The 16293-nt window shown below is 36.4% G+C and overlaps 1 protein-coding gene across 4 annotated transcripts in view; it reads left to right on the forward strand.

Annotated features, from left to right (window-relative positions):
* Window positions 1-16293, forward strand: part of AKT3 (AKT serine/threonine kinase 3) — a 150349-nt gene that overhangs the window by 72612 nt on the left and 61444 nt on the right. For all 4 annotated transcript variants that reach the window (XM_048296301.1, XM_048296300.1, XM_048296303.1 and 1 more), the window contains one exon: window positions 7303-7428. In XM_048296301.1, coding sequence (XP_048152258.1) covers window positions 7303-7428 — 126 coding nt within the window. The remainder of the gene's footprint in view (window positions 1-7302; window positions 7429-16293) is intronic.

Genomic DNA, 16293 nt, shown 5'->3' on the forward strand with positions numbered 1-16293 from the left:
TGTATTTTAATCATCTGATTTAATGCATTTGTACCAAGTACGTGAATTTAAATTGTTGCTGCTGTAACTGACTGTCTTATTCACTGTAATTTATTGATTAGTATTTGTATATTTGCCCTACTCTTAAAATATTTTCAAAACCTGAAAAAGATCCTTTGGTCTACTAGCACTTGGTAAAAGCAAAAGAAAGGAAAGTAGTATTTTTTTCTGTTATACAAAGTACTACTTGATACTGATAGTGCTATATAAAAACCATAAATATTTAGAAGTACTGAGAACATTAAGGTTTTAGCTATAAAAAAAAACGTGAAACAATATTTAAAATGCTTTTTTGCATTTACACAAGAACAGCTTAACACTATTAAAAAATAAAAAACTGCTCTGAAAAGCAGATAAATAGTTCAGCATTTTTGGGCTTTTATCCTATATTGCCTTGTGCATGAGAGAAATTTAGAAAATGTGAGCAGAGTTCTAAATGTTTCTGGAAAACAGACCTTGGTTTTCCATTCCTGAATAGCAAGCATATTTAGAAAATATTGATCACCTTTGTTGCTCAGAGATGCTGATGCAATAGAGGACTCTGTTATTCCAGACAGCATGTGCTAATAGCAACTGCTGTTTAATTTATTTATTGTTCTAATTCTTATCCTTCAAGAATGAGGGGGAAGTGAGAGTGATGTTGAAACTGGCAAGTTTTTCTTCCTGCTGGCTCAAAATGGGCATGCTAAAGGTCAATTCTCAATTTGTCAGGATGTCAGCTAACTCAGTATTTCTGGTAGGATTTTTTAAAAGGACAAACTTGCATGCATATGAAAATGAACACTTATTTTCGATGCGTTGCCAAAACACACCAGTAATTTTGAATGGGTATTGTAGATGTCCAATTTCAAAACTGCATTTATGTGTGAATAATGGTATGTCTGTCTCTCTGTTATTGAGTACTTTCCTCTAGATTTTTTGCATGTTTTAGAGAAAAGATTATTAATGCAACAGGAAATCGTTGAATAAATAACAGGAGCTGAAGTGCTGCTGCATTTGCACAAGGTAGGACAATGACTCACTTCACCAGTCATAATGACAAAGCCATGGTGGCTGGTGATTTGAACCCTAGAATCCTGGAATATGTTTGTACATTGCATTCACAACATGGGGAGAAGAAAACCCCACAGTAAGAGCAGGGAAAATCTTTCCATTGGAGAGATTGGTCCTCCCCATCACTTTAGCTACAGAGGTACGCCTGAAACCACGAAGAGCTGCTCCGTGTCCTCTCCCTGCCTGCTGACTGCACCTCTGCTTGGGAGGAATCTGCTTTCCTAGTAGGAGCCCTTCTCTTTGGTCACTACTTAGTACTGCTTCAGGAACAAAGAATCTGCTGTTTGCCAGCTCTTCAGTGCATCTGGGCTGGCATGGAGGACAGAGGGTTGTCCCTGCTTTCCTCCCCCCTTGCTCAGCTGAGGCACTTCTGGAGCTCATACCCGAGGCTGCTCACTGCTTTCTGCACAATATTAACATCTGTGGGGTTTCCACTGGTTTCTGACCACCTACCTTTAAATGGCTGGACATAAATTGACCGGTCTTCTATCTGAGCTGATCATTGAGATGCTGTGACACGGAAAGGCACTTGAACTTTCTCACCTAAACTTTGCCATTTGCAAGAAACTTAATGGAAGCCTAGCTGTGGTATAAGCCAATGCTCACATGTAGCATGAAATGTTTCCTATTTCTCAGCTGGGACTAGAAAAATTCATTTGTCTAATGCAAGTACAGATGTGCTCAAAATGTCATTCAGCATTACTGGGAACTGTGGGAAAACAGTTAGTATAAATAAATAATCACTGTCTCGCAGTGCAAGAGAGAATCAGAAAGTGGTAGTTCCAAATTCTGCTTTTCTTTGAACTGCCAGCAAATACTTATGAGAGGGCTTCTAATAAAACTACCTTTTAAAATGCTAAGGCGTGTTAGAAAAAATCACAGGTTCATTTAAATTTTTACTATGCAATAAGATTTTGTAAAATACTTGCATAATATATGATTGCACACTCAATTAGATTGAAGGACATAAATTATTAGGATAGATATACTTTTTACTTATCTTAAACATTTATTTTATAAAGTAGCTTTGAACTGTGCGGCAAATTTCTTACAATGAAATTGAAAGTAAGTAAATATTCTAACAGCAGTGCTTTGCATTTACTTAGTGTCTACTGACTTAATCAAATAGTCTGCTGATGCTTCCAATCATGTGTTAGGTAACACTGCCCTCAGAGGGCCAAGGTAAGGAAATTCAGTCTCAAAACCACTGGCATTATTTCTGACAATTTTATTTGACCTGACATTAATTACAGTTGTTCCGTTTAAAGAAAACTCGCATATAGTTGTGTGATTTATTTTTATATAAAGTTGCTTAATGCTCTTAGATAAATTCAGTTTTTCCCCCCCCTCTCTTTAATTAAATGTTTTTGTAGGGAGTTTGATCTAACAAAAAAATGCCTTAAAAAGAGAAAAAAAAAAAAGGAGGGGAGACAATGTTTATGTATTATTTCTATCAAATCCATTTGAGTAAATTAATGAAACAGACAAGAAGCAGAATTTTGGTGTGTTCTCTTTTTGGAGGGTTTTTTTCCCTTCCCCCCCCCCCTCCCCCCCCCTTAAATCTCACTTGTGTCTGTGTGGCAGCTGTTGCTTCTTTTAAGGAAGCAAGTTTTTGAACTCAGGTTTCTGTTGCTTATCAGCACTGTATATTAAAGACATTTCCTTCACACCTCTGAAACCATTTACATATTGAAAAATGTAGATGTTTTGCAAAAGTGTTTTTTTAAAATACGTTTTAAAATAATAAGATTAATTTTAAATTGCTGATTAATTTTTCAATAATTGCTAAATTTCCATATGCTTAAGGATTACAAAAGGTGAGACTTAACAATAGCAACTGCCGAATCTGAGATGAAATACATGTTTGAAGAGAGAGTTTGGGTTGCAAGGTAAAGTAAAAAAATTGCAAACTTCTGAGTGATAGGTTTGTCTAACACAGGTTTTTTTTACTACTCATACGATTTCTTAGAAAGCTCTCCTTTGTGAAGCTTCTCAACAGTATGAAAACTACCAATGTTGCATCACTGGAATCAACATATTTTGTGAAATGTCCTAAAGGCAGGTTTCTTGTTACTGGCTGTCAAAGGCAAAAAAAAGAAAAATCATTAAGGCTGCAGTACAGAGGCAAGTAAAGAGGCAGCCGCGAGGGTCATGTTCTAAACAAACCTTCATTAAGCACTCTTTGTTACTGTTGTTAGCCAGTGTATTATTAAATACAACGTTAATTAAAGAGTTGCATGTTACGAGGGTGCTTTTTGCATGAAGATTGGATTAAATTTTCATGTGCTTCAGGAATATACTGCTGTCTTACTTAATCTTTTGGGTGTATTCTCTCAGTAGTTATTAAGAAAAGCAGACCCCAACAACATAAAATTTGTATTTTGTGTGTATGTATTTATTGTCTGTATGGATCAGCAAGATGCATATTCTAGTGCCACTTTCCTCAAGCAGCTTAAAAACTTTGCCTAGAATTAAAATGATGTAGGAATTACTTGGCTTTCTTTGCTCCAGAGGTTGCAATTAGAGACCTCTTCTTACTGTCTAATAAACAGATCCTGAAAGAATGTAGTTTTCAACTTAGAAGGGTGTAAATTTAGGCAAAATAATAATTTAACTTACAATAACTCAGCAGGAAGCAGGGTACAAACCGATTAAAGCTCTATGGCAGATCCACTGCTTTTTTAAATACTGCAGCTCCATTTTATTAAATTGTCAGGATATCTTGTGGTTTAGTTAGCCTGCCTGGACTTCTCATCTCTCATAGAATTACTTTTCACTTGAATTAATAAATTTCACATGTAAATTTCCTCTAGTTTGCTTGTGTTGAAGTATTTAATAAACATGCATTCCAAATATCTTTAAAATTATTTAATATTGGTAATACTGAGAAATAAGCTTTTTTTTTAGATGTAGGGCTGCTAAGTTAGAAGACATGTGGAAGTGTTTTTTCTTTTCAAATACTCTGCTTTGCTGTAGCATTTTTTATATGGAGAATTTCTTTCAAGGCAAATCAGTAAGCACATATATTAAGAAGTATGGACTAAAATGTTATTCTATCTTTAGGCAGATTATGTAAAAGGAATGCAGCTACAAGAGAGCACCTAGAGAGCATCTTGAGAGCCCTTAAACCACTTGAGTAGCTAAGTGAACTGATACCACAGTTTAGTCTTCAAAAGTGTTCACCCATTTCTTAATTAAATTACAAAACAAATATAGGGCAGATGATAAATGTTCACATATAGGCCTTGGAGAGGAATTGGATTAGTATTTTCAAGACAAAACCAGAGTTTGTGTGTGTGCATGTTTGTATAGATGTTTTGTAAAAGTAGTCTGGCCATGATTCATGTTGGGAAACGACTTGGGAGAAAAATTCTTCGAAGAAATATGTCTGTGAAAGAAATATATGGATCCTCATGGAGCCATAGTGTTTAACAATGGCTTTTAAATTGCCTTTTCTGTGTCTGGCTATAGTTTGCAGAGCAAAAACGAAGGTACAGCTGTGCTCATAGGTAAACTGGTACTTATCTGTCCTATGATTATCCAAAGTTGCTAACTCTCTTCAGAGGACCTTGGAAGTGCTATTGTTCTCTTCTAATGGTTCTTCTCCGGGCATAACATCAGCTGCATAACTCAGCAGATGATTAAAAATCTGTCCAGTTTTCTGATTTAGAGAATCTGTGTTTGGCTGCTACTGGCTGCTCAATCTAAAGTGTTGTCCTAAGTGGTGAAGAGGGAGTAAGTGATTGGAGAAGTGTGTGCTGGGTCTGTAAGGCCACCTGTTAGAATAGTTTCCTTTTCCAACAGGTTTCCTTCTGGAGAGTGTATGTAAGCAAACAAAGTCTTCCATTCTTTCCTGAGTGACTTAAGTGTACTTACCCTATCAGCCCTGATTCTTAGAGCAGAGTCTGCTTATCTCCCTCTCCAGTTTATTCCTTGCACAAAAGAGGACTCTCTCTGAAACCCGAGCCCTTGGATGGCTGAGTTGATACAGTCTCCATGCTCTCCTTGGATTCTTCAGTAGGTTTAGGTGCCTGCCTTCTAGATAAGACTAAGATCTTGACAGATTGCAAACCCAGTAACAGACACTTTCTCTCCTAACAGTCACTTACAAGAAAGGAGATGTAGTTTATTAGAAAAATACAGACGATTCTCTTTATCATCTCTTTAAGAAAGCAACTAAGATGTTAGCATTTTTAAAACTTACATTGGATGATCTGATATGTTAGGTTTTGTTTTGCCTTCAACTATTGAGTCTATGCAGATTTCAGCAAATTTGTTGCAGGGCATATTTTAAATATTTTTAAAATATGACTCATACCTTTACTTAGGCCTATAATTATTTCATTTTCAAGTATTCAGCAAACTTTATTGCTTTTCATGTAATGCTGATACAGTTTTTCATTGTTGCTGGTATTAAAGTTACACATTTGTTTTCCCACACTGCACTTGTGTTTCTTCTTCAACTTACAAAGTATCCTGTACCTATTTGTTTTGGTTTGGTTTTTGTTGCATGCTTTCATGTTAACTGGGATTTCCTACTGTGAAATGAGCTCAGACTGGCAGTATCAGTAGGGAGGTTCCCAGCCAAACTGGAACCGAAGGCCTGAGATAAAGCTCTGCATCAATACAAGTGTAACTAGTGCCTCTAGGATATCTCTGTAGTCATTTAGTGGTCAAATTAAGTCACGCTTGGGCTTTTTCAGTTCTTTCTACCTATGTGAAAATGTCTGCATAACAAAGTCAAGCAAGTACCCTGCTATGTAGAAGCAGGACTAAATAGGAAAGAGTTTTGCTACATAAGCCAGCCTGAATAGCCCAGGGTTAATTTTTCTCTTTTCTCTTCTCCATCTTGTATTCCCTACTCTCCTTCTCTGCTTAAATACATGTTGAAAATTGGACATGTTAGTGGCTGCAGTTGGATTTGATCTGGGTATTGTCAAAATCCTTACAAGCTGTGCTCAAGTTCATCAAGGCCATATCAGCAATTCCCATGTTGAACTTCAGTGACAATTAGTTGATTGCTGTGATGGAAAGCTGAAGGTGCAATTAATGAATTTTTAGATTATGCTTTAATGAAGTAATCTCCACAGTAGGGGATATAAACTTCTTTCTGACTTTTGAGTGGCCTAAAAGCTACATAACTACAGCTAACAGGGTAGTGAGGTGGTAAAGGGCGCTGGTGGGCTGGGGCTTAGCCCAGGACCAGTGCAGCCCCTGGGATGGTTCGTTCTGAGCATTTCACAAATGGTGAGAAGTCCTAGGTTCCTTCTTGGAAATTCTGCATTGTTAATACACTTTTTTTCTGAAAATACTCACTTCTATAATGATGAAACAGTGACTTTAAATAAAGTTTTAGTAATAGTCATTATTTACTCTGCAGAATTTATAGAAATCAAAGATGAGGGAAGTTGGGCAAATCTAAACTAGCCTGTACCGAATTGAGTAATTGCACTCTAAAGATGAAATTGTTGCTGAGATTCTGGTGTGGCATTGTACTGAGGAAATTTTCCACCCTTAATAGCAAATAAGTGCCATTAATTAGGGGGTTGTGTATTCTGTATGTTTCTGGTCCTAAATTCCTCATAGATTGGAGAATCTTTTGCTCAGGCTGGGGTAGGGGGAAGGTGGCACAGTAGATTTATTGGTGGACTTACCTCTTACAATGTAATTGGCTTCTACTTTTTCTTTTTTATTCCTTTTGCTTTCAGTTATATTTTTTAGGCATATTCTGCATAGGTTTTTCCATTACCCCCAATTTCCTTGTATTTGCTTAGTGTATGTTTTGAAGAAATTAATCACTTCTGCTTTGCTCAGCAGGGGAACTGTTCTACCTTGTAGTAGTTTAGATTTCATTTCATTATTAAAAGTCAAGCTTTAGAGTTGTTTTTTTTCCTGAAAAAAAAATTTGAATTGTTTATGGTGTAAGCATGTAGGATATTTGAAAAGTATAGTATGATAAAATGTAGAATTATATATACCATACTTGTAGCTTCTTATTCCAGAGGCATCATTGTACAGTCCAGGCTTACCACTGCAATTTAATTTTCCCGTCTTTTGGACGGAATTAGGGTTTTCTCTGCAAATTGAAAACATCTGAAAAGATTTTGGTATAATTAATGTTTGATACCGATAATATGATACATTTTTTAATATTCAAGTTTGGGGTTTTTTGTACAGTGCTAATGAACTTTTTTTTTTCTTCTCCTTTAGGAGAATATATAAAAAACTGGCGGCCGAGATACTTCCTGCTAAAGACAGATGGCTCTTTCATAGGCTATAAGGAGAAGCCCCAGGATGTGGATCTGCCATATCCACTCAACAACTTTTCAGTGGCAAGTATGTATTTCCAGTATTTATTATTCTCTCAGCATATTGACAGATTATCTGCTACATATTTCTTCGTGTATAATTCAGAATTTATTGGTAACAGTGCAAGTTTAATGTCATGTGCCGTACTAATGCACCACTAATCTTACATCCAGCTCTACATGATGTATTTACAGTAGCATGGAAGAACCATACGTTGGTTTTTGAATGTTTTTTGGAAGTCTAAGTTCTCATTTTTTTTGTGTGTGTGTCTGAAGTGTCTGTAAATAACGAGGACATTTGACAAATGATTGCTGTAAGAAGAAAATTCCTGGAAAGTTTACCTTTATTCAGATCGCTGACCTCTTCTCTGTTTTTCAGTAGTATCTCTGAATTCACTTGAAAACTCAAATTAATTAGAAAATTATCTAGACTGTCAAATGACACAAAATCATGCTAAGTTATTTTTCTCTTCGATAATCAGGTAATCAGCTCTCCAGCCTGGTTAATGAGTAATTTCAAGCAATCAGACAATTTGCATATATTAACAAAGTGTGTATCTGTTGGATAAAGTGAAGATTGTGTGTTTTCCAAGAATGTTTCTAAAAGACAAATTTGTAGGGTTTTTGATCTGTCATAGTGAGATTGGTGAGTGTTTCTGAACACTCCAGAAAATGAAAGTATTTGAGGAGCAAAATTGAGGGGGCAAAAAATCCAAGTATGAGTTGCAAATATCGCAGCTAGAAACTTTCAGAGGAACACTGGAGAATTTACCCAGTGTCTTTCAAAATTGTATTAATGTGTACTGCAGTATAATAAGTTTTGCAATGTTTAGTTTTATAGAGGAGTATAGGAGCCACAAGAGTATTTGTGCTTAGGGAAAGGGTTCCCTTCATCTTCATTGCTGAAGTTGGAACAAATGCTACTGAGACTGAATTTTCCTATTTTTTGATGAAATTGTACCTGAGACTGACTCAGCCTTTATGTATACAAAGTAATTTGTGTATTTTATTTGGTAAGAAAATAATCTTGTGCTCCAAGCCCATGTATCATTTCGCAGCTAGAAGACGAAAACTTTGCATATTCTGATTGCAATAGGAAATTATATTGATTGTGCAAACCTTCTAGTAGTATTAGAGGCTTATTTTGCCTTGTTGGTATTCAGCATAAAAGCAGCAATGTCTTTAAGTTGTTCATATGAGTAGGAGTTGACAAAATCATAGGCCATTATTTATTCCTTTGTTGTTGCTCTGCATATTCTTGCTCTTCTTTATCAGTTAGTATTTTTCTAGATACTTTTTCCCCAGTTCGCAGCAGAAAGACAATTTCTAGAAATACTTCTTTGTCCTGCTTTACCCTGTACTTTGTTGCATATTCTGTCTCCCCTTGCTGCAGAAACTAGAAGGGCAATCGACATGGTAGTTCTGCCAAGCAAAGAAATACTTAATTAGCAATTAAATCCACTGTGTTGGTACTGGTTTTGGCTGGGAGTTTTTTGGTACCCAGAGGTTATGTTATGTAATTCTGATATTAGAATGCTGTCCCTGAATTTTGCCTTGATGGAAATTGGAAGACTTCACATTGTTTTCCAAAATAACACCATCTCCATCACCACCCCTACCACTCCCCACCAAAAAAACCCATTCCTTTCTGCAACTAGCAAGTCCTATAGGTCTGATTCTTAGGCTGCGTAAGCTAAAGGAACAAGCATGCAATATTAATTGAAAAAATACAGTTTTGATAAGCAAGATGACTTTTTCTGTTTTTCTGACAGGAAAAGGCATAATATCAGAAATGTTGGCTGATCAGTGCAAGAATAGGACGATGTATCACTCATCAAAAGAATCTCATGAAATTAAGTGGGGTGCCTGTGTAGATTCACAGGATAAAAAGCAAACCAGGGTGGTAGTATACTCTAAATTGCAAGGGACTGTAAGTTTTTTTATCAGCTATTTTATCTGTCTGAAGATGAGATCATCAGTAGGGCAAATAAACAAACAAAATTGCTATATGAATGAATCACATCTCATGGGAAGTACCTGGTAAATGTCAAGAACTGGTCTCATGGCCTCTGATCCAAGAGTTCCTGAGCTGCTGCAGTAGGTTTGTGGCCACAAGCAGCGCAACATATTTTTCCTGTAATAGTGAAGTACATTTTTCATAAATTACTAGCCAGGCAGATGGAGTGTGAGATCACTGTTAATACCATCTTGATTAGGTTGGCAGGGACTTAAAGATATGTCTTTACAGTCCTATCTTCATGTAATCTTTGTAGCTATCTGTAAAGTGAGAGTGTGGTCTCAGTCTACTTTTTGCTCTCCAAATGATAGACATCTTTGGCTCTTGCTTGCAATTTGTTATTTAAGCAGAAAAGGCCAAGGCTGTGGTATTATTTTCATAGTACTGTTGGAGTTAAACACTGGAAAGTTTGCACAATTCTACTTTGTATGATACTTGTGTAGTTTAAAACTTTTATAAGCACCTCTGTCAAGCTAGCTACTTCCATTATGTAGATATTTTCCCACCAGTGTCCCCTGCCTTCCACTTCTGTGACATCAGCTTTACTTTTGCAGAAGTAAAGCTCTTTCCCAGGCATAGTATCATTTCCCCTAGTGTGGCTCCCTGATTCCTTCCAAGATAACTTCAAAGTTACGCACCTGAGCATTTCTCTTTCCCTGGTCTTTTGCTATCTGTGAACTCCATTGGGAATGACAAGAAGGCTGGAGAGAATGAAGTTATTTTACATACTGCTAAAAGTGCTTCCAGTGATAAAGATGTCTTTGCTAATAGAGCCTTTTTCATTGAGTGGTGTTTTGTCATAGAATGGAGTGTTCAGAGGCCATCCCTTTTCCTTGGGGTGTTTTGGGAGAAAATGTAGGGGGAAGGCATTTGGAAGTGTGTGTGTAAACAGGTAGACTTCACTTAGAGAGACTGAGGCAGCACACAATATGCTTCAGTCCATTGCCAGGTGCCCAAAATGCAGGGGAGCCATGTGAGCCTGAAATGGAGATGAGGGATCTCTCTTCCTTGGAGCACTGAAGATGAAACACAGTTGAGTGAAGGTATGACAGAGTGGGGCTGGGTGGAGCTGAGCCCTGGGGAAGGACACAGGCTGTCCTTAGGTGTCCTGAATGGAGTTTACCCCTTTGTGGCCACTACTCTCCTAACTTCGGGTGCACAGGGAAGGCAGCCATGGGCATCTTGCACTGCATCTTGGAGCTGCTGCAAGGTTGCAGGGTGAACAAATCAGCCAGATTTGGTGACAATGAATAGTGTGTAGGAATCACTGGCTCCTCTCCTGTGGGGCCAGCTTATTTTACACCTAACAGAACCACCTTCTTTTAAATGGAAGTTGTGAGAGCTGTGTATTTGAAGCAGGCTGTTAGTCCCTTAATGCTCATGCCCTGACACCGAGACTCACAAAAAGCTGTGCCTTGGTATCTTACTGTGCACTTGAAGATAGATGAAGGCGGTGTAATTACATGGGTGGGAAGTTCATTGTGAAAACTTAAAACCGGGTGATACTGGTTTTTAGGGGTAAATTCAGAGGTGTGAGCTTACTGGAATTGTCTGGTTCAAAATCAGTTCAGCTCTTTCCAGGTAGAGAGGAGCAGTTGCAAGTAATCAAACTGCTGTAGCTTGTACAGATACTCTTGATTGACTGAGTCACGGTAACTGAGTGGGTGTGCATTCCTAGCCCACTTCAACTGCAAAATAAAATATGTTAATTTAAATTGCTTTTGCTTAGGCATTTATGCAGTCAGAACCAGTTTAAAAATAATTTTGGATTCAGTTGGTATGACTTCTCTGTACAGGCAAAGGCCTGATAAAAATGTCCTGTCTTTTACAACTCCATTATGCTTCTTTGAGAGCAAAACCAATACTCTGGGTAACAGGATGTATTTCCTCAGTGCACCCCCACTCCCTCAAAAATAACCCAACATGGCCTTATAATGCTGTTTTCAGCTGGTCCACTGTTGTGTAAGTGGAATAAACGCTGCTTTATGTAAACCACTTTGGTCTTTGATTGTCATCATTGTTTGGGGAAGCAGAGTGGAGAAGAATTCTACTTCAGTTCTACTTAAGGAAGATTTGTGACTGCACTGATTAAAAAAACCTCAACTTCTCACATGCACAGTGAGTGTGTAGGTAATCACACAGCACATTTGGGATGAAGTATCTCTAAGAATTGGCCCTTTGCCTTCATTTTGATCTTTACATGGGGAATAATTGGGAAGAGCTGTATCCCTTCACAGTATCCTTTGAGCTTTGGCCAAAAATGATGTCACCTGGAACTTTTTTCCTATCTTGAAAGATAGTGCTTTCTAAGCACTCTGGTACAGCTACCCTTTTTCTTGTCTCTAAAAAGATAAAGCAATTTTAGTTATTATGAGAAGGCAATCTTTTATAAACTTTATTTTAATTTTCTTTGCAGAAGTGATTGTCAAGAAGCTTGGCTATTCTAAATGGAGAATCTTTTCCCTAGTCTTAACTTTTCAGTGGGCCAGAGACAAGTTTTTATTATTTTTGGGATTTAAAAATCCTCAGAACATGAAGATTGAAAAGTTTTGGGGGAATAATGTTAGGGAATTCTGAAGACATTCTTCAATGAAATGGGTAGGAAAATATGTATGTCTGTTTTGAGATTAGTTTATGTATCAAAATACTTTTGCATTAGACATGACCTTGTGTGCAACTCCAAAAATAACTTTTCAATGAGATTTAATTCCATTGTAGAAAATTTGTTACAATACTGGATGACATGAACCCAGAGATAAGATATAACTGTACTTACAATTACGGTGTGAATTTGATTGCAAAGTAATAGTAGTAGAATTGAATAAGAGATGTTCTTTCAATGTTGAAAATACTTGTGGAGAGAAAAAGTCAATTTATGTGTCATATACTCCATTTGCAAATACATGTATGGAAATTCAAACTCAAATCTAATGTGTATAGGAAATATTTCCATCTGCGTTGAATGGAGAAATGTTTGGGAGGCTTTAAAATTGCTTTATGAATGGTTTCTAGGTGGTATAGTTGGTATTCTGTCCTTTGACTTAGAAGTTCATACCCAGGCCTGAAAGTTTTTATGCTGGTGTGATATACCCAGTTGCTTAAATAAAATTGGGGTGTTTGCATGGAAGACAGAGAAGGATGTATAATTTTACTGTCTTCCATGAAAACAAAGGAAAACCCATGCAGAAATCTCCTACTTCCATTCTCCCTTTTGCATGAAGGGGCAAATGGGAAACTAGTTGTAATGACAGGAAGACATGGATGCTACTTTGGTACTTTTTGAAGTATTGGAAATAAAAGACTTTGCAGCAAGATGAAGTGCATTAAGTTTGATCATTTACAGCTTCAAGGAATATAATTAAGGGGTTTTTTGTCATGTATGTTGTAATATCAAAGCACATCTAAGTACTTGTCATGAGCCAAGCCCCACAGAAGTGGGATTTTTACCCATACAGAACAAAAAGTCAGTCCCTGCTCCAAAATACTAAAATTCCAAATATAAAACAAGTGACAGCAGATGGATGCAAACAGATGGGGGGAGTATGAGAAAACAATGAGACAGTATTAGCCTGTAGTACAGGCAATGGTCTCAGCACATCAACAACTAATCCATTGTCAAGGTTAGATTTTTACTCTCATCTCCCTTTTCTTCCTCCCTCCTTCCCTCCCTCCTGTTTTTTAAGGCATGGTGAAGGAGAGTTTTAAGGAGGATTTTAAAGAGAAGTAGTGTGACAAACAGAGAGAAATTAGAAATGTTTTAGAGAACTGGTGATGAAACTGTAACAGTAAAGGGATGGGTGGCATTTTGATACTGAATAAAAAATGATAAAAAGGATGAGAGTAGGCTGTGGGGACAGACCATGTTGAAAAGCTTCCAATAGTTGATGTGATAGAGCTGGGTAAGAAATGGGAAATGCCAAGAAAAGAGTGATGTGATCAAGGGGACAATGGACAAAAATGATCTGTTATGAACAGTTTTGGGAATAGCATTTTTAGGGTAAACCTGTCTTTGTCTGGATCAAAGAAGAGATACTGAATTGTTCACATAAGCCTCTATGGGACCAAATTTAATTTTAGGGTGATACTCCCCGTAGATAAGATGTAGTAAGAAAGAATAAAGCCTTTTGGAAAGCCTCAAAGAAGCAGATTTCCCATAGGGAGTGGGTAAACAAGTGGGAGAATCAAAAGGGGACCAAGCTAAGGGTGTGCGTAGGTACACACCTATGTTTGTCACTATATGTAAAATTAATGGATTTTCATGTGTATATGAGCAAAAATATCTGTATCTGTCTCTGTGTTATGAAAATGGCATATTAGTTCTGCTAGTTGTCTACTACTTGTCTAACAAAAAAGGTCATCAGAGAAATGTGGATTTGGAGTGCAGAGTAGCAACAACAGAAAAAGGTATTTGTAAGGAGTGTGTTCATTAAGTTTTGATATGAGAAAGAAAAATTAGATTAGCAATTAAATAGGCAAAGGTTGGGACAAAAATGTTTATCTTGTAAAGGAAAGACCAAGGGAAAAGCAAGAAATCAAGGTTAAATTATTATGCAAATAGATAGATACATAGAGAGATACAGATCTGTGTAAAGACAACACTCTCCCTATATGTTTAAAAGTGCATACATTATAAATAATGCAAGCAGTGGCTTGATACTGGTTTTTTGATATAATTTGATAATCACGGGAAGTTATCCTCTGTGCTAAAACTCAGTCTGTATTGTCTGTATTAGAAATAATTTCTCAGATATGCAACCTTCTGTTCATTTTTTAGTACAATTTTTTATGGCTGCTTGAATGTTTAGTATTCTTGTCTAGCCATATCAACACATTCTGCTGAAGTTGAAACCTTTCATATATGAAATAATAAAATGGTATTAGTGTTCTTTCTGTTTTTTTTTTTTATGCTGAATGACTGCATTTAGGAAAAGAGTGCTGGTGATTATACGGTTAAAGTTATAGAATTCAAACTTTAAACTTTTTAATAAAATCTGAACAGATGATCTGTGCTTTTTTTTTTTTTTTTTTGGAACTGGCAGGTTTCAGGCCCTCTAATTGGCTTCCCAGCTTTGCAGAGTAATTACAGCTTCAAGCAAACTTTGTCATCTGTGGTTCAGAATGGTGTAAAGTAAACAGAACGTTTTGAAATACAGTTTGTAGTTAGAGTTGCTCAGGAGAGTTTAACTAGCATAACTACTTAATTTAGACAGTAGCAGTTATTTGAAAAAGATAGTCTGTCTAACATTTTAGAATTGTCAAGTTGGTTGTCGATATGGAGACAAAAGTTAACCTCTGGTATGTACCTGACTTTGTTTTGTTTCGTTTTTTGAAAAGAGAATTTCAATAATTGAGAAACATCCATTGCATTTCTTTATACTCTTTTAATTTTTTTCACATTTTTTGTATACATCCAAAAATGGCCAAAGGAGTGCTAAGCACTTGTTGGAACAGAGTTGTCATTCTCTGTTACTGTTTCTGTATTTTGCTGCTTTGAACAAGTGTTCTCCCCCACGGTTTTTCCTCCCCTCTAATATTAAAGGAAAAATTCTCATGACCGATGTTGCATCCCAGAAAGGCAGAAAGCTTTAGGAATAAAATGTGTAATTCCAAGTTGTAGATGGCTAGCATACAAGAACACAAAGTTGAGTCTGTCTGTTTACTGGCTTACTCATCTTTTTGAATGGTAATTTAGACTTCCAACTGTTTTGAGTTGAGATTCAGTCCTTTAATTACATATGTTTATGTATAGTAGCAAACTTGAAGACATTATGGTAGAATGTTCTCTACTCTTGGTAATGACCCAACTATCACTCGAGCATTCGGAGCCAGCTCTCAGTAGCCAGTTTCACTCTTTCTTCTGTGCTTTTGTATTTTCCAAACTATTCACTCTTGTCTCTAACTACTATGGTTTTTCTACTAATTAGTAGAAAAATATTTTGGTAATTAGCAGTAACTGTGTATTACAGCACTTATTCATCTTAATAGATTTTTTTTTTCCCCTAGTCTTAGGTGAAAGATATTCACAGAGAAATTTTTATTCATGTTGCAGTCATGGCAGGAATACTGTTTATCCCATACATTTGTATACAGCAGCACATGACACATGTGGGGCTACTAAATATCAGCAGACTTCAATTATTTTTATCTACTTGAGAAGGATGGGTAGTACACCTCTTTTGAGAATACAGTGGTCCTCCACTCCTTTCTGAAATCCTTTTTGCTTCATAAGAGACGGATACAAATGTATTAAATTGTAACCTTCCATGAGGAAATCAAGTCTTTAGCCACTTGTAGCAGAATATTACCAAAGCTAATTAAGTTTTGCTAAATGTTATTTTTCAATAATATCCTCCAGTGATAGTGAAATGGCATTTTTGGGGGTTATTTGTCTGGGATTTTTCTTATGTTTTCAGAACCATTTTCAATTCTTAAGGTGCTTTTTATTACCTTTAATTGATCTAATAATCTGTAATGAAAACTCAGAATAAATGGGTTTTTTTGTAGCTACAAAGCTTAGTATATGCATCCATATGTTTTGTTCATGTTCAATAATCACTTTGAGGACTGACTGAAAACATGCAATATAAGTAGTGTATTAGATACAGATTTACCTAATGTACATACCTATATATATATTTATTATACTTTATATAGTATATTTTATATACATATAGGTGAAGGCCATATTATACATAGCATTTGGACATAGGCATGTGTAATTCTATTAGTTCCATTTTTTCATATGTGAGTTGGAAAACATAAATAATCCAATTTAAATGTATGCAAAGAGAAGTGGTGGAATTCAAAATCTTCAGTTCCATCACAGGCACTGGAGAGGACGTGCTTTTTGATTGGTACAGATTTTTCTGCAGGTTT

Source organism: Corvus hawaiiensis, chromosome 3 (assembly GCF_020740725.1).
Source record: "Corvus hawaiiensis isolate bCorHaw1 chromosome 3, bCorHaw1.pri.cur, whole genome shotgun sequence".
Classification (NCBI taxonomy): domain Eukaryota; kingdom Metazoa; phylum Chordata; class Aves; order Passeriformes; family Corvidae; genus Corvus; species Corvus hawaiiensis.